This window comes from Schistocerca gregaria, chromosome 5, assembly GCF_023897955.1.
Source record: "Schistocerca gregaria isolate iqSchGreg1 chromosome 5, iqSchGreg1.2, whole genome shotgun sequence".
NCBI classification, from domain to species: Eukaryota; Metazoa; Arthropoda; class Insecta; order Orthoptera; family Acrididae; genus Schistocerca; species Schistocerca gregaria.
Genome location: NC_064924.1, coordinates 641,066,859 through 641,082,224, shown reverse-complemented (window position 1 = coordinate 641,082,224; position 15,366 = coordinate 641,066,859). Strand labels below are relative to the sequence as shown.

General features: G+C 43.7%; 1 protein-coding gene across 1 annotated transcript in view; it reads right to left on the bottom strand.

The window, feature by feature from the left end:
- The window catches only part of LOC126273092 (repulsive guidance molecule B-like), a 1,683,331-nt gene that overhangs the window by 574,133 nt on the left and 1,093,832 nt on the right, over positions 1-15,366 (bottom strand). Inside the window, exon 3 of the mRNA XM_049976517.1 lies at positions 3,415-3,477. Coding sequence (XP_049832474.1) covers positions 3,415-3,477 — 63 coding nt within the window. The remainder of the gene's footprint in view (positions 1-3,414; positions 3,478-15,366) is intronic.

Below are 15,366 nucleotides of genomic sequence, written 5' to 3'. Positions count from 1 at the left end.
ATAAGGATGTTGGAAATTTTGATTTAATGTTCGAGTTAAGAGCCGACTGGGTGACGGATAACGGAAGTGATACGGATAGGTGGTTCGAATGGCTCTGACCACTATGGGACTTAACATCTGAGGTCATCAGTCCCCTAGAACTTAGAACTACTTAAACCTAACTAATCTAAGGACATCACACACATCCATGCCCGAGGCAGGATTCGAACCTGCGACCGTAGCGGTCGCGCGGCTCCAGACAGTAGCGCCTAGAACCTCTCGGCCACGCCGGCCGGCTTCGGAGAAGGGATTGTAATTAAAGCTCATAGAATATCGTAATCCGTTAGTTTCATTTTCTCATTCGAGCAGCATTATGTGTGTTTTGCTGCCATACAATGCGATGGGAGAGAAACGTTTACGAATGTAAACGAAGTTTGATTTTCTATAAAAGCTTTAAAACAACCACGTGATTTTAAAAATGCAGCGTTTATAACGTCTTCAAGGTGCCGAGAAAAATACTGCTTCTACTATTTTTACGATGACTACAACACCACATTGTGTAACCCATCAACTGTAAAACAATAAAGGGATCTAATCTTGTATATGGAGTTCTCGCGTACGCCTTACAATGCTTTCAATGAAATTTATTTGCTAAGTCATGGTGGATGCTGTAAGTACAGTCCTTTCTTGGAAATTTATTTACGATTTCAAAGTTTCGTTTGCCTTTTTTTTCGTCTACACCTAGATCTATACACTGTGAAGTGGATGGCAGAGGGTACGTCCCAATGTACCGGTTATTAGGGCTTTTCCTCGTTCCATTGATATATAGTGCGCGGGAATTATTGGATTGTTTGGGGGAAGAGGCCAAACACCGAGGTCATCGGTCTCATCGTGTTAGGGAAGGATGGGGAAGGAAGTCGGTCGTGCCCCTTCAAAGGAACCATCCCAGCATTTGCCTGGAGCGATTTAGGGAACTCACGGAAAAGCTAAATCAGGATGGGCGGACGCGGGATTGAACCGTCGTCCTCCCGAATGCGAGTCCAGTGTGCTACCACTGCGCCACCGCGCTCGGTAGAGCGCGTTAAGAATGACTGTTTAATTGCCTCTGTGCGTGTTGTGATTAATCTAATCTGTACTTTCCTTAGATTCTTATGGGAGCGATATGTAGAGGGTTATAGTATATTCGTAGAGTCATCGTTTAAAGCCGGCTCTTGAAACGTTGTCAGTAGGCTTACCTTGGATAGTTAACGTCTGTCTTTAAGAGTATGGAGTTCAGTACTTTCAACATATCAGTGATGCCTATTATGAAAATATTAACAAACACAATATACTGAACATTGTTTCAGTTTATTTGCAGCGTAAGAAACGCAAAAATTGAACAAAAAAGGGGGTGGATGGGGACTCGACACCACGACTCACGAAGTTCTACACTCTTTCTGCTACGTCGACAACGTTCTGGAAACTACGCTCACATAAATGACTCATGCCTCACCCGAAGTGCGCCAAAAATTCTGTTTTTTCTAAGCTCTTGGACACCTGTAGTTCCCCACTCTTTTCATTTCCATTTGTAGACATAGTTTTGGACGAGATCGGTGATGATGAGTAGGCGTCTGAAGTGTGAATTGTTTGAACATCCAGCCCACCTAGCAGATTCGACAGCTCCTGACATCTAAGAGGACTCTGTGGTTGAAGAACATGCTGAGGCGTTCCAGACACGGTCTCCGATGGCTGGAAGAGCGCCCGTGGACCCACGCTCACGAGTTTCGGCCGTCGCTGTTCCGTGCGTGCGGGTCGCAGATGCTATCGTCTGGTCCTGTTTATAAGCCGCGCAAACTCAATTAACTTTTCATCGATAACACGGCTTTTCCGTCACGATTGAAACGCCTTTCGGGGCGGCGAACAAAACACGAAAAATCAGCAACTCTCGCAGTGAAAATGGCGCCTACCCGTCCGTGAAATCGTATTTGACATGCTCGTCACGACACATGAATTGTCTCCGTTGGAGAGATAACTTTAACAAACGCTCGAACGTGGGAAAGATAATCAAAGTTTAAGCCATTGTATTCTTTAAGAGTGTGGACGTAGCATCTAAGTGGTCATGTCATGAAGTTAATAATCCGTTTTAGTCGAAGAATTTTTACTCTATTGGCAGTTGGGGAGAACAGAAGCGAAGTGTATGCTTCAGTGAAATACGAATAACTGAAGTTTCTGAGAATGCTGTGGCTGATGCAATAATTCTGTGTGTTCTTGTTTTTAACCGAACGTCCATCGCTAGGCATAAAGAAAGAATTATTGGCGTTAACTTATTTATTAAATAAATAATAAATAAATTCGTAACCCCTTTTAACATTAACATGCAGTCAACACGCTGCAACAGTGGATCTGAAGAGGATTGACGGGTGCAGTTGAAACTTTTTTCTTTTATAAACATGGCTGCTTGGTTCAGTGACCGTTTATAAATTAAAATTGAAACAAATGAGCCCTCGGTCACAATTTTTTAGTTTTATTAACCAGGTTTCAACATGTTATAGACATAGAAGTGTTGCAACCTGTGGCTGTACAGGTTTGAGCAGCTCTTAGAGGCTCGCCTTGACATTCCTTTTAAATATTTTTTTGCCTAAAGCCCTTCTGGCCTGTTATTTATTTTATACGTGACATGTAAGTACTGTCTCTGTCTTGTATTGGTAGTCAGTATTTACACTTTTGTATATAAAAAAAAATTTGTCCCATAAATTTGTAATTGTTATAGATCACTTTAAATGTCTAAATTCTGATGAAGGCACACTTAGAAGTGTTGAAACCTGGTTAATAAGCCTAAAAAATTGTGACCGAGGGCAGATTTGTTTCAATTTTAATGTATTATATTATTTATTATTATCTCTTTTTGTTATTTGTTTGACTGAAACTTGGGTTTGTCGTCCGGTTACCAAAAAATAAATGTAAATTCTGCCAGAATGTGTGAATCACAGAGGGAGAAAGGAGGCGGTGTACATGTATTCGTATATAATAGCGCCTCATGAAGAAATGCTCCCAGAAAGGATATTATAGGCTGATCTCCCTTACTCTTCTCAACTTTGGGATAGAGTGCGATGTTTTTAAAACTCCGTGTCCCCATTGCTGACATTTTTAGTGAACGAAACACTTTTTCCCAGTACCACAATTAATGTGCTCCACATTTTTTAGTGTGCATCTGTAGTGCTCACAGTTCATAAGTAATCAACTTTCTTTTCACGTTCATAGCAGTCTGCTTCGTTTGATGGGCATAGCCTGGACATATGTGAGAAGAGAACTTCAAAAGTGGAGACCACATAACTAATGAAACCATAGTGGAGTATGACTAAATGTATTTATACCTTGCATTTCAGAGCGCCACAAGTAAGACCCACGAAAAGAGGGAATGTTGTGTTGATATCATGAATTTAGTTTCGTACTTACATCTTGAAGCTGTGGCCTTCTGGTAATGACTTTTGCGTGCGAGATGATCCCTTGTAGCCGGAGCTGAAACACAAAGAGACAGGGTTAGGTGACAGGGAAGACTGGACAGTATAGTATGTACAGTTATATACACTGAATGAAAAAAAATCGCCATTAACTAATGTAGAGTAATGAAATTTCGGGATACTTTTGCCTAGGTAACATATTTAAGTGATAAACATTGCAGAATCACAGGTTAATGTAAGCGTGAGGTAAGCCATTGCAAATGTGAAATGTTAATATGTCAATATCCTGTGTAACAGACAGAATATTGAATGAAAGCAAGCAAACGTGCGCCGGCCGGAGTGGCCGTGCGGTTCTAGGAGCCACAGTCTGGAACCGAGCGACCGCTACGGTCGCAGGTTGGAATCCTGCCTCCGGCATGGATGTGTGTGATCTCCTTAGGTTAGTTAGGTTTAATTAGTTCTAAGTTCTAGGCGACTGATGACCTCAGAAGTTAAGTCGCATAGTGCTGAGAGCCAAGCAAACGTGCACATGTTGTGTTGTACAGGTGTCGGACGTCAGTTCGTGGGGTCTAGTTCCGAGCTTGTTTCCCTTGGTCGGTCAGTACAGGCGCGGTTAACGCTGGTTATCGATGACGCTGGACTTGTCGTCCAATGATGTCGCACATGTGCTCGACCGGAGCAGATCTAGTGACTGAGCTGGCCAAAGAACACGTGGAAACCCTGTAGAGCGTGTTGGGTAACAGTAGCGGTACGTGGGCTAGTATTATCCTGTAATACTGTTCATGAACGGCAATCACAACAGGTCAATTCATCAGAGTGGTGTACAAATTTGCAGTCAGGGTGCGTGGGATTACCAAGAGAGTGCTCCTTGTGTCACATGAAATCGCACCCCAGAGCATAACTCCAGGTGTGGGCTCAGCGTGTCTAACACACAGACAGATCGATTGCAGGCGCTCAACTGGCTTCCTTCCAACCAACACATGGCCATCACTGGCACCGAGTCGGAACCAGCTTTCATCAGGAACACAACGGACCTCCACTGTGCCCTCCAACGAGCTCTCGTTTGACACCACTGAAGCCGCTTGTGGCTGTGGTGTGGTTTGGGGTCAGTGGAAGCACGCTACAGGGCACCTGGCTCGGAGCTGTCCTTAAGTAACCGATTTGTAACAGTTCGTTACGTCACTGTGATGCCAACTGCAGCTAAAATTGTTGCTGCACGTGCAGTACGATGCGCCAGAGCCATACGTCGAATATTACGGTCTTTCCTCTTGGTAGTGCCACATGGCCATCTGGAGCCCGGTTTCCTTGCCACCGTAGAGTCTCGTGATCGTCGCTGCCAGCAATCAAGTACAGTGGTTACATTCGTGCCATGTCTTTCCTCAGTATAGCAGAAGGAACATTTAGCTTCTCGTAGCTCTATTACGCGACTTCGTCCAAGCTCAGTGAGGTGTCGGTAATGCCGTCTTTGGCGCCTTGAAGGTATTCTTGACTAACATCAGCACACCTGGTCCAATCACAAGGTAATTAGCGCTCACTGCCGCTACAGCGTTTATTTGAAGCAGAAGTGATTTGCGTCCTCATACTGACCCTACTAGCACGACTCTCGTGCGACTGACGAGAACTTTGAATAGACGCCATCTTTCAGATGTCCGCCTCCGTAGCGCAGCGCTAGCGTTACCGCCTACTACGCAACGGGGCCCGGGTTCGATTCCCGGCAGGGGACTGGGTGTTGTTTGTCCTTCATCATCATTGACACGCAAGTCGCCGAAGTGGCGTCAACTAATAAGATTTGCTATAGGGCGGCCGCACTCCGAAGGGGATATCCCGACTAAAATAAATGCCATACGACCTTTTTTTTATCTTTCAGATGTAGAAACACGTCTAACAACTTTCGTTTATGTCGCACAACCCCTTCTGGGGGTTGCAATATTTTCTTTTCCGTCAGTGTATTTTCGGTGTCTTTGAAAGTTGTCCACTGCTAGACACCATCTACGTGATGTATTCGAGCAGGCATCGAAAGGTACTTTTCTGTATCAAAGAACATCAGATACTTACCCGTCTACTAGGGTACCTTATCTTTAGATGGGAACTGCAAGGCGTGTCCCAAGCGAGTCGCCTAAACTCTGAGGTAAATCAGCCGACAGAAATACTTGCCGGGCAGAACTGGTTAGCGAGGGCCACGGATTCATTGGACAAGGTTCAAATGGCTCTGAGCACTATGGGACTTAACATCTGAGGTCATCAGTCGCCTAGAACTTAGAACTACTTAAACCTAACTAACCTAAGGACATCACACACATCCATGCCCGAGGCAGGATTCGAACCTGCGACCGTGGCAGTCGCGCGGTTCCTGACTGCGCGCCTAGAACCGCGAGACCACCGCGGACGGCCTCGCTGGACAAGGCGACACACACTGCTTGATGCTGCGAGAACGTGCCGATCTGTTTAGGACACACGCTTTGCCTTGTGGTAAAGAATTGCGCACGTTGAAGCGTTCTGGATTGTGATGAAATGACTGCCTGCATGCAGTGCCTTTGCGTACTGCTGCTCTCTGCAACATCGGATTTATTTACGCGAGATACTTTGTAGTCGTATACAATGCGGCCAATATTTATTTTATTTATTTATTTATTTAACCTGGCAAGATTAGGGCCATCAGGCCCTCTCTTACATCTAACCAGGCATTATACTTATTTTACAGTCATATGTTTTAGTAGGCATGTTAAACTACATCTAATACAAAAAGTGAGATAAACAATTAGAAAGGTACACCTCGAAAAATACATTATTGAAGAGAAAGATTTTAGATAGGAGTGCTGGCAGCAGGGAGTATGAGGGAGACTCATGGTGAAGGGAGGAGAAGAATAGAGAGACATGATGAAACATAATTAAGGAAAATATAAAGGAAAAGGAGACTGCGTGGCTAATAGAGATAGATAAAGAGGAAGGCATCTCAGGAGCAAGATAGGAGACGCTAGCTTTGCTATTTGACAGATGAGAGGATTGGCCTTGCACATTAATTTTGTGGAGAATTTTATGCGGATGATAGTAGGAAATGCTTCAACTTCTTCTTAAAAGCAACAGGAGATTGAATTTTCCTCAAGGTAAGGGGCAGTTTGTTCCAGAGGCGGACAGCGGCAACTGAGAAGGAGTTTGCAAAAGTTTTTGTTTTGTGAGTGGGCACAGTTAGGATACCAGATAAGAGTGACCTCGTGTTTCTATTATGATGGCATGAATTCACAACTTCGATAAAATATGTGGAAGTCAATATGCAACTTTCATTCAGTCATCTGGGCTTACAAGTCAATTATCTCATTGCTTTTGCACTCATTAAATAATACCACGGGCGTTAACAAGTACATAGGGTGATGTTCCTTGTGTTTCGTAAATGTGTGGTCATCTAAGGTCTCGCGATCAGTTCAGAGGCACTTAAATGTGGAATATGACATTTTGTACTCCGTTTCTGAACATTATATATTCAGTATCCACATAACTTGATATTCTTACATAATAATGTTTCACTCCTTTGATCTGTATTCAAATCTTTACACTCGTTTACTAGAACTGCATTTCACTTTCACTATGTTTCACTCACACACACACACACACACACACACACACACACACACACACACACATACACACACACACACACGTACACACAGAGTAAACTTTCTTCAGCAGTGAAGGTATTTTCTTATTTTTAATGAAAGTTTGCGCTAACCAGATAAGTTGGTGTCGCACTGAAACTTCAAAATACGTAGTTACAGCGACGGAGACTTCGATAGTTTGCTACCACGTTGGCTCAAATCTTTTCAGTTTAGTAGGTGTTGCAAACACGAACGCACTGCACGAATTACAGCCCACACAGAAGCATACCGACAATCCTTCTTTCCACGTACAATACGAGACTGGAATAGAAGGGAGAACCGATACAGGTACTCAGGGTACCCTCCGCCACACACCATCAGGTGGCTTGCGGAGTATGGATGTAGATGTAGATGTCGATGTAGATATACGGTGTAAACTAAAGACACAGATAATGAGTTGCTACATGATATCTGTTGTAAAGTTTGGTGTAGATTATGTTGAACCTCACTAACTATTCTATTGTGCTATGTGAAAATACCTTTACAAAATCTAAAACAGAGTTAATGGTTCAAATGGCTTTGAGCACTATGGGACTTAACATCTGAGGTCATCAGTCCCCCGGAACTTAGAACTACTTAAACCTAACTAACCTAAGGACATCACACACATCCATGCCCGAGGCAGGATTCGAACCTGCGACAGTAGCAGCAGCGCGGTTCCGGACTGAAGCGCCTAGAACCACTCGGCGACAGCGGCCGGTTAAAATTATTGTTTCAATTAAATTTTTGCACAGTATGTGTGTATCTAGTGATAGAAAGCTAACTATACTTCAACAGTCTTTTAACATCTTTCGCTCAAACTTACATGTCAGTACATTCCTTGTTAACTACATGTATGCGTTTGAAAATGTAATTATTTTTTCTAAACTCAAAAATTCAAAACTAATGAAAAAATTTTGTTTAGCAAATTGTAATTATCTGCTGAATTCGCCACGTGAAGATAAGCTGTAAGTAGGCTGTTTAGGTTTTCATGTTGCTAACGCCACATAGCGCTCTGTCTTAAAATCGCAGAGTGCGGTGTGTGCCGTCTGTGGCTGGTTGGGCTTACTGTTGGAAGCTATTCGCCAGTGTAGTGTTGGGCAGTTGGATGTGAACAGCGCGTAGCGTTGGGCGGTTATAGGTAAGATGCCAGGAGGGATGGATGGGGGGAGAGAAATCCCAGAGGTTTGAGATGTTAATATGAGCGGACGATCTGGAAGTGGGTCCGTCAGAAAAAGGAAATCTGTGAAGATGGATGTCAAGAATATATATATATATATATATATATATATATATATATATATATATATATATATATATAATGACTCTTGAACATTATTAAGGTAAATACATTGTTTGTTCTCTATCAAAATCTTTCATTTGCTAACTATGCCTATCAGTAGTTAGTGCCTTCAGTAGTTTGAATCTTTTATTTAGCTGGCAGTAGTGGCGCTCGCTGTATTACAGTAGTTCGAGTAACGAAGATTTTTGTGAGGTAAGTGATTCATGAAGGGTATAGGTTATTGTTAGTCAGGGCTATTCTTTTGTAGGGATTATTGAAAGTCAGATTGCGTTGCGCTAAAATATTGTGTGTCAGTTTAGACATGACCAGAATAAGTAAAGAGAAAACAGTCCTAGTACGTTCAGTTTCACTCTGGAGCTGGAAAATCAAGTAACGTAGTTTTGCCAGGTCAGTCATTCTCTACATTCAAAGTAGAAGTTCAAAGTTATGAAACAAATTTTCACACCCTGCGATATTTTACGACCGGATTGGAACTTCAACGGTACCTTCTCTTAATGTCTATATTTGGTACTAGTAGATTTCTCTTGGCCACGAATTAACGCGCTCAAATTTGAGTAAAGAACCAACAAAATGTTTTAAGATTCAAATTCACAGTAACAAAAATTAGTGCGGGCTAGTTTTAGGGTAGCCAAAACATTTGCGAAATCTGGCCGACCATTTACTGACAGCGAACTAGTAACACAATGTGCTATACTTACGCCTGAGGAGATGCATCCAGATAACAAAAGAAAAAAGAACTGAAGATATATGTCTATCACCTAGAACGTGCTCCCGGCGCGCTGAATATATGGGAAATAATTTAGATAACTTTAGGGTAAGCCGCTTGATTTATGTGGTTCTCTTCAACTTTCGATGAAAGTGATGTTCCTGATACTGTACAGCTACTACACTTTGTTCATGGAACTGATCACAAATTTGGTGTTTTTGAGGACCTTTTGCTGTCATATGCTTTGAAACGAATGACTACACAGGGAGATTTATTTTGCCACTTATAACAAGCGTTCATATCAGTACATGTACCATTTCTAAAATTGGTATGCCTTACAACTGAAGGACTCAGAAACATCAGTAAACAAAACAAAGATCTGAAGGTTGGAATTAAAACTAAACTGATAAATATAGGTTGCGATATCCTATTATTTTTCCACTGTATTGTTCTCCAAGAAGCGTTATGCTGCAAAGTTCTTCCACGGAAAGAAGTAATGGACATCGTGAAATCCACTATAAAGCTCAACTGAGAAAATGAATTGATACATTGCCAGTTTCTGTCAGATATGGAAGCAGATCATCGGGACGTAGACGTCCTGCATTATTGTCAAGTGAGATGGTACTGAAAAGATGCCGTTCCAGTCCCATAATGTGATGCACCAGTTATCCCTGTCGGAAGATAACTGTCTCTGCATATACTCGTATTTTCTTATGACTATGCACCACTCTTGTTGTGCAATAGTCTTAATGAACGGCTTGTGTCACTTTTTGAAGTCCCGTGGTATTAACCAGGCGTGCTAAAAACCCAAGCCTTCCTTCCCTTCTTTTATATTCTCACTGATCTATTAATCGTGCTCAGATTGCTAAGTAACGCCTCCGTCCCACTGACGCGCCATGATTCACGGCAAGGAACTACAAGTAAATAGAGTAGTAGGAGTTACTGTTGGCGCTTATCGCTGGAACAACCGATTTTGGGTTGTACCAGTTTTTCCAGCACCAGTTTTACCTGACTATTAAAACAACGCAAAATAACCGGTTTCGAAATAACCGATTTTCGTTCTTTTTTATTCCTATTGTTTCCTGTTGCAAACGTAGAAATTGAACAAATTTCTCTCCTTCAGTTTCAAGGTACATAGAATCAAAATATTAAATCAAGTCCACCATTCACTGCTTTTCTCGAAAAGTGATAAGTGGTTGATTACTACAAAAAAATCCAGTATTCGCCTGTACATTCGAATTATTTGAACCCTGCTCAAAAATAATGTTGTAATCGAGGTACAGAGCACTCACTGTTACGAATAGTCAGGGCTAAAGGGTGAGAACTGACGCTGAAAAACAAAAATAAATAGTGATAATTGTCCATTTTCAAGGGCTGCAAGCAGGTCAAGGCATTTTATGCTGACACAGACAGCACATCAGGTACTTTCTATTTTTGTCGTAAACTACGAATGACTTACTGAGTTTTAAGTTTTGTGCTCATATGATGTCGCATGTTTGTTGCGGCTCCTCCCATTTTTAATTTTTTTAAAGGAAATGGAGCATTATACTTCACTGATACGACCCTTCCTAAAATACCGGGTGATCAAAAAGTCAGTATAAATTTGAAAACTTAATAAACCACGGAATAATGTAGATAGAGGAGTAAAAATTGACTCACATGCTTGGAATGACATGGGGTTTTATTAGAACCAAAAAATACTAAAGTTCAAGAAATGTCCGACAGATGGCGCTGGACAGTAAAACGTCAGTGGCAGCGCATGACAATCGTGTATAAAAGGAGCTGTAATGAGAGAGAAAATCAGGTGCGCCAGCAGTCGCAGCATGTTGACGTTACCTGAAAAGGCGCTTTTAGTGAAGCTGTGTTATCAGAATGGGGAATGTGCTAGATCAGCGTTACGATCCTATCGCCATAGGAAGGGGATTCAAACGGGTATAGGTCCGTTGACAAATGCAGCATTGGCGAGAATGATTTCGTAAGTTCGAAGCCACGGGTTGTTTGGACGATAGACTCACTAGTGGCCGACCGAGCACAAGACGTAATGCTGCTCAGACAGTTCAGGAAGAAATGGAGACTGTAGCGGGTTCGTCTATGCACGGGGAAGTGAGCGCTCGTGCAGTCTCACGTCGCACCGGCATTCCATGCACTAGTGTTTGGCTCGCACTGAGGCGTTCCCTCCGATGCTATCCGTACAAAATCCATCGGCATCATGAACTGTTACCTGGCGATTTAGTGAAGCGGAGGGCATTTGCGGTGTGGGCGTTTGAAAAGATGGCGGAAGATGACGATTGGTTGAGTAACGTGTTGTGGACCGACGAAGCTCATTTCACGCTCCGAGGTTCTGTCAACGCCCACAACTGCAGAATATGGGCTACCGAAAATCCCAGAACTGTCGTGGAAACTCCATTGCACGACGAGAAAATCACGGTATGGGTTGGATTTACCACATCTACCGTTATGGGGCCTTTTTTCTTCGAGGAAATGCGTGATTCTGGTTTTGGAACTGCTACCGTGACGGGTGAGGGGTACGCCGATATGTTACAGAATCGCATCATCCCCAGTCTGGCTGATAAACACCTGCTGAAACGTACGATGTTTATGCAGGATGGCGCTCCACCCCATATTGCTAGACGTGTGAAAGATCTCTTGCCCGCGTCGTATGGTGATGATCGTGTGCTCAGCCGCCACTTTCGTCGTGCTTGGCCTCCCAGGTCCCCAGACCTCAGTCCGTGCGATTATTGGCTTTGGGGTTACCTGAAGTCGCATGTGTATCGTGATCGACCGACATCTCTAGGAATGCTGAAAGACAACACCCGACGCCAATGCCTCACCATAACTCCGGACATGCTTTACAATGCTGTTCACAACATTATTCCTCGACTACAGCTATTGTTGAGGAATGGTCGTGGACATAGAGAGCATTTCCTGTAAAGAACATCATCTTTGCTTTCTCTTACTTTGTTATGCTAATTATTGCTATTCTGATCAGCTGAAGCGCCATCTGTCGGACATTTTTTGAACTTTTGAATTTTTTTGGTTCTAATAAAAACCCCATGTCATCCCAAGCATGTGTGTCAATTTGTACGTCTCTATCTACATTATTCCGTGATTTACTCAGTTTTCAAATTTATACTGACTTTTTGGTCACCCGGTACTTCCTGACTACGGATGGCGCCACTGTATAATGTAACAGATGTCCGACGACGTCACCGAGAAGCTACTGTGTAGACAAAATGCTCATGTCTTGCACACTGCATGTACAAGCGAGCCGTAGGTAACAGTTACAGTATTGTCTCAGCAACGCTGTACCAGTTCTTAAGCCATGTGTCTCTTGGTCGTTTCTGTCAGCATAATTGTTAAAATAGCATTGATCGCTTATAGATTTTACTATTATAACGTAATACTCTAAGGCAATGAAAATTTTACGAATAAAAATTACTCGTTTTTTAAAAAATGTTTGTTTAGAAACCAAAAATTTCACCGTTGTTGCCATGGCTAATTGATATTTTGGTTCTTTTACCGAGTTGGTAATAACCTGTCATAACCGAGTCCAAACAAATACCGAAAAACACCGTTTATTCCGAACGGAAATGTAGGTATTAATTTTCCCCGTCCCCAGCAGGAGTAGGCTCCATGCAGGTGCTCGGTGCACGTGCCACGTTGTCCACGGCAGGGCCGCGAGCGAGATGTGTGGAGCCGGCAATTAGCTGCCGCGTGGCGGAGGGCGGCTCACGAAGGGGGGTGGGGGGTGGGGGGTGGGGGGGAGGGGCGCCTGGTAGCTGCGGACAGCGGACAGCAGACAGCAGCAGCAGACGCCAGACAGCAGCCGGCAGGACGCCCAATTACACGCGGACAGCCGTGCGCCTGCGCTGAATAATGCATCGCGACATCGCCTCATTCCGCATTCCGCGCGCGCCGCTGGCCAAATTGCGGAGGCCGTCCCCGTGTGCTCTGGTCCGGTGTGGGCTGGCAGATGGTGGCCAGGGTCGCAGGCGGCGCTCACTCCAACACACAAGTGGGTCGCTCACCAAGGAACAGGCCCAGGGGAACGTTCCATTAAACTGATCAGAAACACCGGGGAGGGACTTCTTAAAACATTCATCATTCCCTTCAGCTTATTCCCTCCTCGGTCTTGTTCCGAGTTCCAGTTCCACTATTCTTCGTTCCCACCTGGGTCTCACTCCCAGTTCCAGTTCTGCTGATCCCCATTCCCACTCAGTCTCCATTCCTCATTTTCATCTCGGCCTCGTCCCTAGTCTCAGTCCTCATTCCTGCCTCGGCCTTTAGTTCCAGTTTCTCCGTTCTTCGCTGTCAGCTTGGTCTCGTCCATAGTTCCAGCGATCCTCACTCTCACCTTTGTCTCCCTACTAGTTCCAGATACGCCGGTCCTCATTTCCGTCTCAGTCCAGTTCTACATCTACTCACCTACATCCACACTCCGCAAACCACCTGACGGTGTGTGGCGGAGGGTACCCTGAGTACCTCTATCGGTTCTCCCTTCTATTCCAGTCTCGTATTGTTCGTGGAAAGTTCGTGGAAAGAAGCATTTTCGGTATGCTTATATGTGGCCTCTAATCTCTCTGATTTTATCCTCATGGTCTATTTGCCAGATATACGTAGGAGCGAGCAATATTCTGCTGGACTCCTCGGTGAAGGTATGTTCTCTAAACTTCAACAAAAGGCCGTACCGAGCTACTGAGCGTCTCTCCTGCAAAGTATTCCACTGCAGTTTATCTATCATTTCCGTAACGCTTTCGCGATTACTAAATGATCCTGTAACGAAGCGCGCTGCTCTCCGTTGGATCTTCTCTATCCCTTCTATCAACCCTATCTGGTACGGATCCCACACTGCTGAGCAGTATTCAGGCAGTGGGCGAACAAGCGTGCTGTAACCTACTTCCTTTGTTTTCGCATTGCATTTCCTTAGGATTCTTCCAATGAATCTCAGTCTGGCATCTGCTTTACCGACGATCAGCTTTATATGATCATTCCATTTTAAATCACTCCTAATGCGTACTCCCAAATAATTTATGGAATTAACTGCTTCCAGTTGCTGACCTGCTATTTTGTAGCTAAATGATAAGGGATCTATCTTTCTGTGTATTCGCAGCACATTACTCTAGTCTACATTGAGAGTCAATTGCCATTCCCTGCACCATGCGTCAATTCGCTGCAGATCCTCCTGCATTTCAGTACAATTTTCCATTTTTACAACCTCTCCATACAGCACAGCATCATCTGCAAAAAGCCTCAGTGAACTTCCGATGTCATCCACCAGGTCATTTATGTATATTGTGAATAGCAACGGTCCCATGACACTCCCCTGCGGCACACCTGAAATCACTCGTACTCGGAAGACTTCTCTCCAATGAGAATGACAAGCTGCGTTCTGTTATCTAGGAACTCCTCAATCCAATCACACAATTTGTCTGATAGTCCATATGCTCTTACTTTGTTCATTAAACGACTGTTGGGAACTGTATCGGACGCCTTGCGGAAGTAAAGAAACACGGCATCTACCTGTGAGCCCATGTCTATTTCCCTCTGAGTCTTGTGGACGAATAGCGCGAGCTGGATTTCACGACCGTCTTTTTCGAAACCCATGCTGATTCCTACAGAGTAGATTTCTAGTCTCCAGAAAAGTCATTATAATCGAACATAATACGTGTTCCAAAATTCTACAACTGATAGACGTTAGAGATATAGGTCTATAGTTCTGCACATCTGTTCGACGTCCCTTGTTGAAAACGGGGATGACCTGTGCCCTTTTCCAATCCTTTGGAACGCTACGCTCTTCTAGAGACCTACGGTACACCGCTGCAAGAAAGGGGGGGGGGGGGGGGGGAGTTCCTTCGCGTACTCAGTGTAAAATCGAACTGGTAATCTGATAAGGTCTAGCGGCGTTTAGTCTTTTGAGCGATTTGAATTGTTTCTCTATCCCTCTATCGTCTATTTCGATATCTACCATTTTGTCATCTGTGCGACAATCTAGAGAAGGAACTACAGTGCAGTCTTCCTCGGTGAAATAGCTTTGGAAAAAGACATTTAGTATTTCGGCCTTTAGTCTGTCATCCTCTGTTTCAGTACCATTTTGGTCACAGAGTGTCTGGACATTTTGACTTGATCCACCTACCGCTTAAACATAAGACCAAAATTTACTGCCAAGTCAGTACATAGAACTTTACTAGTTTTAACGCGCGTTCAGTATGTATCTTACAAGGGAGCCTTACAGACTGGCGCTCCTCGAATTTCTTCATACTTTTTGGATTAATAGAGAAGAAAATGGAGACGCAAAAAAGAGTTGCACGT